Consider the following 11,898-nt stretch of genomic DNA (forward strand, 5'->3'; position numbering starts at 1 on the left):
AATTTCACACACTTCTTTTCTAATATCTTCCGCAAATAATAGAAATATAATTTAAATAATTGTTTAATTTTTACATTTGCAGTAATATTTTTTAGAAGAAAAATTTAATCAGATTGTTTGATGAAAGAAAATTCACAACTTTTGCTAGAAGTACTTTGTAATTATATATATTAAAGTTGTTTAAATCTATAAACTTGTTTAAGTTATTACGTCTACATAAATCTTAATACTGTGTTTACTTAACTGCCCATGCATAGCATATGTAAATAAAATTTAATAAAATATTAATTACATAGCAAGTGTAATTTTATTGCTATATGTACTGAAAATATTTTTAATTTATTCTAAATTAATGAACATTTTTGAACACTTAATTCGAATTTCCATTATTTAAATGTTGTTGGAATGTCTGGTATGGAAATTAGTAATCATTTACGCGTCTCATTTTTATCACTTGAGTCAGATTATTTCCCATAGTGTGAAAGATATTTTCCCAATATTATTTTTAATAAAGTGAATCAGACAACAAGTTCAGCTTTTAAAGTATAGGTTAAGAATTGTAAACACAATAATATATTCTAAATAAAATAAATATTGTTAACATTAATAATTTTTAAAAATTTTCATTAGCTTGTAATATTAAAACAAGCGCGTGCGATTCTCAAATCTTGAAATAAAATATTAAATTAAAAAATTAAAACATTTGAATTAAAGATAGGTTAAAATATTACATATTTATTAAAGAAAAAGTCAGAAAATATAAATAAGTATTAAATAAAAATATTGTCACAAGACGACGAAGTTTGTCAGAATAGCATTTGATTTGTTCTTTTTTATTATAATAAATTTCGTATTTGTTTAAGTGCTTTTATTTTTATTTTTAAAAATGATTATATCTAGTTAGCTTACTTTATCATTAACTTTGGTTTAACTTATTATTTATATAATACAATAAATATGTAAATCAAATAAAAAAAAATACTAATATTAATTAAGTTTTAAATCCCCTTTAATAGACAGTTAAGAAAAATTCTTTTCCTTATTCTTAGGTATAGAAAATCAAAATTTTCTAAATAACTTCTTTTAATACTTTATATTTCTAGATACCATTTTTAAAGATTTTTTTTTGTAATTTTATTTATTTTTGTTTTGTATCATATCTCTTTTTCTTTTAATGTATATGTTAAACCTCTTGTAATTGAGAAGTACACTATATTTCATTAAATAAATATCTGTATATGGCCTAAAATCCTTTTCTAAAAACGTTTCTAAACGTATTTTTAAATACTTTTTTAATATCGTATTTTTCGTTTATATCTAGAAAATATAAATAAATATTAAAGGGCACTTTGACAACAAATACTTCAGGTTACTTTAAAAATATTGAACTCCTTAAGCTAAGTTCTTATTTAAATAAATGCAAGTTTGTTTTATAAGTTAATTGTATTGGTACCATAAAAGCTTAACAATGTAAAAATAAAGAAAGTTTTTAAATTGAACAAAGAAAAAAAAATAATAAAATAAATTGGTTTTCGAGGAAATAATTGTATAGAATGTAATATGTTTTTTAATTCCTAAAAAAAATCAAATTCCTCGTTTTCTTTTAAGTACATCTAAAAACTGTACATAAATATTTACATGTCAAAACTTATGAAATATAAATTGACCTTTGTTAAAGTTATTCTTAGATCATTTAGGAATAAACGTTGATCATAAAAAATATTAATTTTTCTTTAAAATATATTACATTTATTTATCTAATTTTAATTTTTAGAGACTAATTACTTTAATTTCACTTTCAATCATCACACGGCTTTTAAGTTTTATTTAAATATATTATAAGTATTTCTTTTTTAGTAAACTTCTTCTTTTCTTTTCAAGAAAAAATATAATTAATTTCTACATTTTTTAATCCATTATTTCCAAACTTAATTTAAAATTTATTTTGTAACGTTTTAAACGTATTTAGGGGTATTACTTTAAAATAAAATAATTAAAACTTACCATTGTCATTAATCTATCAGCACCAGTACCCTCTAGGTCTATAAAATCAATGTCCTGGCTATAATTCGGTTCCAAATCCTTAAATCTGGAATCGTTCCGATCGATCCGTCCTTGGGTCACTCCACTAGCGGTAATCGTATGCTCAGGCACATTCGGTACATGCTGCTTGAATACGAGGGGGGTCAGTTTCCTGGGGCCGATTCGCCTACTGAAGCCTCTACCGGGACCGCAGGCGAACGTTCCCTGGACCATCAGCCCTAGGATAACCGCGGACACCGCGCACCACCTCATTGCCTCTCACCGAACCGCGCACATCACCCTTACTACCGGCTACCTATATAGTTCCAGATTTGCATTGCAGAAACTAACGAAATTTTGCGCTTCGGCACCTTTTTATATCTATTTACTCAAGACAATATCCATCGCGGTTTTCTGAGTAATCGTGCCCGCGTCACGCACTTGGTCACTTTGGAACTTAGCTACTATGATGCAGGTAAGTACTTGGATGCACTTGTGTCGTTGAGGTGAGCCGCACGTACTGTAGTGTACCCCACTCGAGGACCAGCTTGGCCATTTTCGGAGCCTGCGCGCTCATTGGCCGGCGGGCGGGACCCAGGTGAGGCAGATGGTACCTGGGGCTCGCAAATCACCGATTCTCGAGGGTTCTTTGGCTTGCGAAACGCGAAGGACGACGGTACCGCCGGCAAAGAAGGTGCGCGCCACCACGGTAACCGGTCGCTAGGGCACGGGTGACGTCATTGCCGATGGAGCGGCAGTACGTTCTGTGATGCGAGTCCTTGATCCTCTAATTGCATGTCGTTACTGGTTTTCGGCTGTCGATGATGATTTCGCTCGGTCTTAGTGTTGCCTAGAAATTTATTGATGACCGGTTTCAATCAGCTGGCGTTTTATCGACGGTCAAGATTTTTTTTTGTATTTTATCTCTTGGGTTATTTGAATTTTAAATTTGTTTAAAAATAGATTTATTCATTATAGTTGTTTATGCTAGAAACCGACTTATACGATTTTACACAACAGTTAAAAGAAAGGTGACTCAACTATCAAGAGTTATCAATAAAATGAAAAACGGAACAAAAAATCGACTGTTAATTACTATTTATATTTATGCACTACTATACAGAGTGTTACAGAATAAGACGCTGATCCTTAACGGTGCAAATTTTTAGGTATCTTTTTAAAAAAAAAAGATACGACGTCATCAATATGTTTTTTAAATAGAAACCACTATTTTTAAATGCAGAATCAGAAAGAATCTTTTTACAAAGGATATGGTGGTTACATGAGCAATTTTGAACGAAAAATGATGATAAAATGTAAAATTACAGAAATATCTATCCAAACTAAATGTTCGAATTGAGCACCGTTAACAACCTAACAATGACCAAGGCGATTTAAATTTTTTTTTTGAACGTCGTCAATGACATTTGAAGTAATGTTTCTAATTTCCTGGCGTATTTGTTCTTTTAAATCTTCTAAACTCGCTGGTTTAGTGACATACATTTCACTTTTTAAGAATTCCCATAAAAAGTAAACGAGGGGAGGTAAATCTGGCCACCTGGATGGCCATTTAATGGACCCTCGTCTACCTATCCAACGATTTGGAAAAAATTTATCTAAATAATTGCGTACGGGTAAAGCATAGTGTGGCGGGGCTCTATCTTGCTGAAAAAAAGATCACGTTGATGCATGTCGGGTTCTTCCAAATCCGGATACAAAGTTATTAGGTCGAGGATAAGATCATTTTGATGTCCAATTTTAAGGGTGTTGTGTATGATATTCTGTGAACCAGTGAGGACTTTCGGTCGCCCAGTATCGACAATTCTGTCTGCTCACATGGCCGTTTAGAGTAAACGTTGCCTCGTCAGAAAATATTATACATATTACAAAATTATTGTTATCATTACATTATTACTGCATTTGCTCACAAAATTCATTTCGTCGATCAAAATCATTTTGCGATAGCTCTTGAAGTAAGAATATTTTATAAGGGTGGAACTTTGCTTTTTTTAATACTTTATGCACAGTAGATCGTGATAAATTAATATTGGAAGCCGTGCCTGTGATTGTGGATTTAGGATTATCTAGGACCGTTAACAGAACGTTAAGCTCATCTTCTTCAGTTATTGAACCCCGATCAGCTTTTTGAGTTGCTTGATGAGTTGTATTAAACAACTGAACCACTTCCTTTTGAGTCCGCGATATATCTCCGAAACCAATCATGCACAAGAAATATATATACCAATCATGCACATATTTCATATAATAGTAGTAGGTAATAAAGTGTAGTTACTAATAAAACATAGGATGACACTGTTTTCGTCTCAAAAAGAATAAACATTATTTGCAAATGTAAAAATACTTCAAATAGTGGCACCAAAATACATTAAATTTTTGACACTGACAACAACAATTGAAAAACCAAAATACCAACATTTAATTTAGATAGGTAATTCTTTCATTTTGTAAATGGAAAATTACTATGAATATGTGACTAAGTTGATATTGAAGAAACTCTCTCTAATATTTGCTGTCCTCGAAATCGAAAAGACTCGAAGGAGAAATGAAGCCAGACAAAGAGCAGTTTTAAGACATAGAGTACTTGACAACAACCAAAGCACTCGCCAGATGGCTTCAGGATTTACACTTTTACGATTCACATTCAACATTACAAAAAACTTTTAAAGACAATACATTTCACTTGTATGAGAGAAAACTTGTTGAAATTATATTAATTAAACTTTTTGAATGTCATATAAAACTTTTAAAACGAGTAAAAAAGTTTTTCTCTTAAGTTTATTCATTTTAAGTAATGCTCAGGCATAATTTGTTTACCAATTTAGAGATGCGTGATATCTTTGTGTTTACGCGTAAGTAAATTTTAATGGACGGCATACAAGATGCAGGTTTCAGGAAATATTTCCAGATAGACAACAACCAAACCATAAATTATTCCAAAGAATCTATAGCCGACTAGGAGAAACAGGATCATTACGGCCAAAAATTTCTGTTTTGGGCCGCCCAAAAAATATTTCCCAAGAAGAGGAAGAAGAAATTTTAGTCTGCGTAGCAGAAAATCCCAGGTTGGTAAAGTACTTCAGAAAGAAGGCATCTATCCATACCACTTTACACCAGTTCAGTGTTTGATGCCACCGATTTGCCAGCCAGAATGCAGTTTTGTCGTCAGTTTAAAAATATGCAAAGCGCAGATCCAATGCTTATTAGCAGAGCGTTATTCACAGATGAGCCTATATTTTAAAGTTAAATACTAGACGCGGCGTATTTAGCTATAGAAATGCTCATATGTGGGATACTGAAAACCTCCATTCAGTTGTCAGTCGTGATTTCCAGCATGAATTTAAAGTTAACATTTGCTGTGGTATTATTGGAATATAATACCATATACCATTTATAATACCATATAATTGGTCTCGATGAACTATAACCTAATTTGAACGGAGACTCGTACTTAAATTTCTTACGAAATGAATTAATATAATTATACCATTAAATGCTAGGTAGAACGTGTATTTTATGCAAGATGGGGCGCCAATGCATTTTTTTTTCGACAGGTACGCAATTATCTTGACGAACAATATCCCGAACATTGGATTGGCCGTGGAGAACCTTTGCTTTGGACTGCGCGTAGTCCAGACTTAAACCCCATGGACTCTGTATTTGGGGAAACTTGAAATCAATTATTTATGATAGTCCTATAAATAATCTAAATGATCTAAATGTAATAATTATAATGTAGTAAAAAATATAATGTTAAAAAATAATAGGGAGGATCCTCTTTTTGAAATATGGCAGTCATTTGTTAAACGTATTTCAAAATGCATTGAAGTTAATGGAGGGCATTTTAAAAAAGAATTATAATCGTAACGTTATTTGTATTTTTCTTTATTTATTATTGTTTTTGGTATATTTGTTTGAAAATAAAATATAAAAAAAATAAATAAATACCATTTACTTTAGTTATGATATAAAAATTAACAAAAAATCGTAATATTTTTTTTTACTTAGTAACTATTCTAATTTTACATAAGTATCAATAATCTTAGGTATTAATTTTATTTTATTTAGGATTGTATTGATCTAGTTAGTTTAAGTCATTCACATATTATGAGAACCTAAAAGTGCGATTCTTTCAAAAATGGTTGCTCCTAGCGACTTTAATAAGATATAGATTTTTTATGTAAAATTAAAAAAGAAAATTATTTTGTTTCTTTTCAAACCAATATACGGAGCTGCAAAAAAGTTAGGGGATTTAAAAAAGTAAAAACCGCGGTAAAAACTAACGCAACGAGCGCCCTCTACCGAAAACACGAAAACTGTATAAGAAATTTTCTTTTTTTTTTTAAAGACTTGTATGTTTTAAATTTCATGTCACTTGGTTCAGGACCTATGAGAAAAAAGTACCATAAATCAAATAATACTATGACACCCTGTATTTCAGTTACTAGTAAAGTTAGGATAACGCAAGTTGACCTCAATCATATTATTTTGACGTAAGGAATCTACTGTTGTTCTATTTCCCATTACTTTCGGGACACCCTGTATATATATCATTACATTTCTGAAAACTTCCGACTATTAATATCTTTATTACAACAAAGAATATGAAAAACCGGAAAAACACTTAAATTTTTTTTTGTAACGGGAATGTTTTAAATAAATATTTATTTCCTTCCTATTTATTAGAACAGCTAAAAATATCACACGAGACAGTAAAAAGGAACTAAAGGTTCTAAACTTCATCTATACAAAATGCCGATACTTTAAGAACTCTATGACGATGATTTTATTATATAAGAATAATAAAAGAAGAAAGTTTGTGAATACATGAATACTCAGTCAAAGAAGTACAAGAAGTCAACGCCACGCCTAATATTCTACAGAATATCAGTTCCAGCGATAAGTGTTAATTTTTTCTAAATGGAAATGTTCAAACACAAAATTGTCGATATTGAAGTGAGGAATACTTGCATAATTTTTGTAAAGGACATAGATAATATTCTCAAAAAGTTAATGTTTGGGCTAGTATTAATATGCTCGAAGAAACTATTGATCGGAGGTACCACATCGAATACAGAGGGTAATTAAGTTTAAAAAAAGGATTTGTTAATATTCCAGCAGGATGGTTTTCCACCTCCTTATTTTTTCCGGTCCAAAAGTCGTCAAACGAGGGATTCGCAGTTAGATAGATTGGAGAAAGCAAAGAATATGGCCTTCAAGATCACCGGATTTAACGATTAAACTTCTTTCTGTGGTGACATCTTCAATCGATTGTTTATAAAACATAGCCTACTGATCTTGGAAGGCGAATTGCAGCAGAATGCCGGTCAAATATTAGGCGAGAGTTTATAAACAGACTTTATTATAGAAAACTGAGCAATATTTTTAAATACTTATAAGATAGTGCGTTAGTAGATCCCATGTGTTTTATTGTAGAAATTGCTTTTCCGTAAATAAGAAATTAAGTATTTTTTTCGAAGTAAAATAATCAATTCTTTTAGCTAGATATTCTTCCTGTTATTTAATGATTTTAACAGTATCTTTCTAATTTTTCAAATTTTTTTCAAAGTGCAAGAAAAATATTAAGGGTTTTCAAATTTAGACCCTGTATAAACTACGTAATATGTTACTAAATAAATTAAGTACTAAATAAGTACTAGATCCGTATTAGAAAAAAATTTAATGTTAGCCCCAGAATACTGAAACTCCAAATTTTAAAAATACTATCATCACAAGAAGACTCTTTTAATTGTGCTGTTCAAAAGTTATCTCACATCATTTCTATCTATATAAAAGTAGCTAAAAATGGGCAACGAATGAATTAAACATTTAATTTGTTTTTTTTTTTCATTGAGGAGTATATTAGATAAGCATACGTGATCGATGATGAATGATAACATGAACCAAGTACAGTTTGTCTTTTTTGTTGTTTATTGTCGTGTTTTTTTGTATTTGATTTTGTAAAATTTGTCATGCCTTTAACTATGAATCTAAATCGAGAGCGCAGAATAAGTCGGCTACCTTTCCTATTTATCTTTTTTATATTTATCTGGGCCCATTGAAGCGTCTTGAATGCTTATAAATCGATTAATACCTATAATAGATATAATCGAATAATAACTTATATGAACAGCCCCAAATTTTTATTTCAGAGTTTAAGATGTTATTTAATTTTTTTTGCAACCCAACTATGCTGCGGCCTTAATTTTGGTGGCAACCAAACGCTATTTCACACACATTTTTAATAAACTTCAGTCAAAGCAAATTGAGTTTCACGTGTTGGTTTCTTATTTCCACGTCAATATATAATAAATTGGGACATTTGGGACATTCACAAAAACATATTAAAGTAGTAATGTCCATAATAATCTCCCGCTATTAACATTTTAGTGCTTTTGTCCTATAGTATATTACAAGACTATAAAATCCCCTTTTTTATTCATGGGAATTGTTTCATTTTCCTACGACTTATGCGACTAATTTTACATTAAAAAAGGATAATTTTACACACTTGTTACTTAAACAACTATTTTCACTAAGTTTCACATTCGTAATTTATGTAGAAAAAAAAAGATAACGCTCTCTTAGATTTATGTCAAAAATATACACCTAAATATTGCAGATATTAAACCTTACATCTACTAAAATTCTGCAGTGAACAGGAATTTAATTAGAACTGCATTCTCACTTTTTCTATTGTTAACTTTGGAATATAAGATATTACATATTATATACATAACGGCAAGCAAGTGTCTCAAAAGCAAAATGACCTCTAGCCCAGATCTAATTCCTAGTTTTTTAGCTAAGGACTGCTCTGTTGCACTTACAGACCCTCTGCTCCACATTTTTAAACTGATCCTTAAGACTGGTATATTTCCCAATATCTGGAAGCAAGCCAAAGTTTCCCTATCTTTAAAAAGGGCGATGCTAGAACAATAGAGAATTACCGCCCTATATCCATTCTGTATAAGTTCTCAAAGGTATTCGAGTTGGCTCTATATAAATTAATTTTTTCCAAGGTTAAGTCCATGCTGGCCAACGATCAACATGGCTTCGTTTCTGGTCGAGCATGTACTACAAACCTAGCATTCTTTTCTCAGTTTGTGTGTGAAGTACTTAATGATAGAGGTCCAATCAATGTTATCTACACAGACTTTCAAAAGGCTTTTGACCAGACTTAGATTGACCACTTCATTCTATTAAATAAGCCTGAACGTGAGTTTGGATTCTCCGGCCGGTCACTTGATAAAGCTCCTTAACTCATATTTAGTTGACCGCTCTCAGTTTGTAATGGTCGAAGGCTTTAGATCTGCTTGTTTTTCACCCACCTCTGGAGTTCCTCAAACTGCACAGTTCGTCAACTGCAGAGAACATCAATACTATACACCATTGGTGCACTTTGAACAGGCTTAACCTTAATGTTTCCAAGTTTAATGTGGCCAGCTACTTTCGAATCAAAAGTCCAGTTGTCTTTAATTACTCAGTCAATGGAAAGTCTCTGGTAAGGTCTACCTGTTTTAAGTATCTTGGAGTCACCTTTGACCAAAAATGTTCTTTTATCCCTCACATCGAAGATACTGTATCTAGAGCTACTCAGATGCTGGGCTTTATTATTAGAAATTGCAAGCTTTTTTCGAACACTGCCACTGACAAAACTCTCTACTATGCGTTTGGCTGGACTACAGCTCCCTCATTTGGTCTCCCATTTACAACCAGCACATTCACCTGGAATGGAATCAGTCCAACGGCTATTCCTTAAATGTTTGGCATTTAAGGATGATCGAGTCTATCCTCCAAGGGGCTTTGATCATAACCTGCTGCTCTCTAGATATACTGAACGGTCACTTGCGAACAGGAGAGAAATGCATTCCGTGAAATTCTTTTTAAATTTACTTAACCAAAAAATTGACTGCCCATCCCTTTTGCAAAGGATTTGCTTTCATATACCACGCCCAGGATCTAAACATGTCCAGCTTTTAACTTGGACACAGCCAGGTCCAACATTCTGTAGCAGAGTCTTATTCACTTTATGTGTCAAAACTTTAACACTATTGCTGATGCTTGTGATATTCACTATGACAATCTGGCACTTATTTTAAGTCACCTGCGTATGGTCAGTGGGGGCTAGGTTATTTAGTTCTTAGTTTGAATACATTTATTTACTCATTTTTTTTCTGCTCTTTTGATTTAAATGAACTTTTGATACTTATCCTAATTTAGTGTTGATTTTTTATTATTTATTTTCTTAAACTCACTACTTTTTTATTTTAAAGCAATTCTTTTATAGTATAGTTGCATGGATCTAATACAGTTCAGGCGTTTGTACCTATACATTTATATATTTAATTGATTTTCCTGTAATTGGGTGTTTGTAACCTATTGAAAATAAAGCTTATTATTATTGCTTATTATTATACCAGCAATCTTATGTTGTATGAAGTTTTCTATTTACCTGTATTCTAAAGCTGTTAAAAAGTATTTTACAGCTCATAAGGGATTTAATTTAGTTTCTGATAGAATTGTTGAGAGAGTTGAATCTTATCTTCTTAAAATAAAAATTTGACATAGTTAATCACTCTATTTTATTATTAATTTTACTTTTTAATGGGTTTTCTGAATGCATGGTAATTTTATTTTCCACATAAAAAGTTTTTCTTTGTTTTGCATAGCATTTCAATAAAATACAATTCTTATATAATTATACGTATAAATATTTAATTTTTAAAGAATATAGTATATCCAATTTTTATAATCTTATAAGTGTTTATGTCAAATACATTTATAATTCAAATATATTTTGTAATACGGCAATTTTAAATGAAAAACGCCATGTTTTATTTACTTTTTCTATTTTTAATTAAAAATAAGGATAACTTTGTATAAATATGTCATAAATATGGCTATTAACAAATATCGATATTTGACTAAAAGAAATCTGCGACGGGCTTCTTTTTTCCGTGTCTTGTAGGTGATTTTAATTTTTCTTACTTGTGCAACTAATAATAACAATTACAGCTACTTGTTAAAACTTATCCTAGAAGATATTTTTTTCGAAACCATTAAAAATGGCTTAGCTATTCAAAATGACATTCTATAAGTACATTAAAGTCAAATGAATAATTAAAAAATAACTGTTACTAATAAAAACATTCATTTATTTTAAATTATCATATAGTTTTCTATTTATTTTAAAATATATTGGTATTCTTAGATAGGATAACTGAATGACTATTCAATAAAATATTAATAGTCATTTTTAACGATTCTCTTAATAATCAAATGAAGCATCAGATACATAGATTTAAAGACAGTAAAAATAATTAAAAATTAAAGTCTACCACTTCTATAGCCGTTTATTAAATCAATATAAGTTTTTTAAAATCTTACCTTAAGTCCCACGAAACCAAAATTTGTTTTTATGTACCACAAATCTCTACACGTTAACTTTATTGTAAATAAAACTACTCTTATTGTATTCGCTATATGAGTGTAATTGTTGAACTAAAGTGCTATATCACAAATTAATACGAGATGCACGATTTTAAGATAGTGATATCTGAACGAGCTACGCCTAAATACTAAAATAAGCTCGAGCCTGCAACATATAAGATAAACTGAAATTATTGGATCAAAAAATGATAAAATTTGGTAAACAAACGAATTTAGAGCCCATTCTCTGTTTGATCTTACGGTAATTCAGTGGCGGTTCCTTTATTTTCAATGGCATTTAGTTAAGACATTTACCAGGCTGTGGCCGAAAATTAAAATGAAAAATGAATCATCTATAAAAATATTATTGTAATGTTTTATAAAATTACAAGTGCTGTCAGAGGGTCATAAAGCATCGGGAAAGCATAT

The 11,898-nt window shown here is 30.6% G+C and overlaps 1 protein-coding gene across 1 annotated transcript in view; it reads right to left on the minus strand.

Annotated features, from left to right (window-relative positions):
• Positions 1–11,617, minus strand: part of LOC126736863 (sonic hedgehog protein) — a 58,238-nt gene extending 46,621 nt beyond the window's left edge. The window contains exons 1-2 of the mRNA XM_050441473.1: positions 11,428–11,617; positions 2,005–2,872 (exon numbers count right to left, since the gene is read on the minus strand). Of these exons, the coding sequence (XP_050297430.1) occupies positions 2,005–2,295 (291 nt within the window). The 5' untranslated portion in view covers positions 2,296–2,872; positions 11,428–11,617. The remainder of the gene's footprint in view (positions 1–2,004; positions 2,873–11,427) is intronic.
• Positions 11,618–11,898: the final 281 nt, after the last annotated feature.

This window comes from Anthonomus grandis, chromosome 5 (genome assembly GCF_022605725.1).
Source record: "Anthonomus grandis grandis chromosome 5, icAntGran1.3, whole genome shotgun sequence".
Taxonomy (NCBI): domain Eukaryota; kingdom Metazoa; phylum Arthropoda; class Insecta; order Coleoptera; family Curculionidae; genus Anthonomus; species Anthonomus grandis.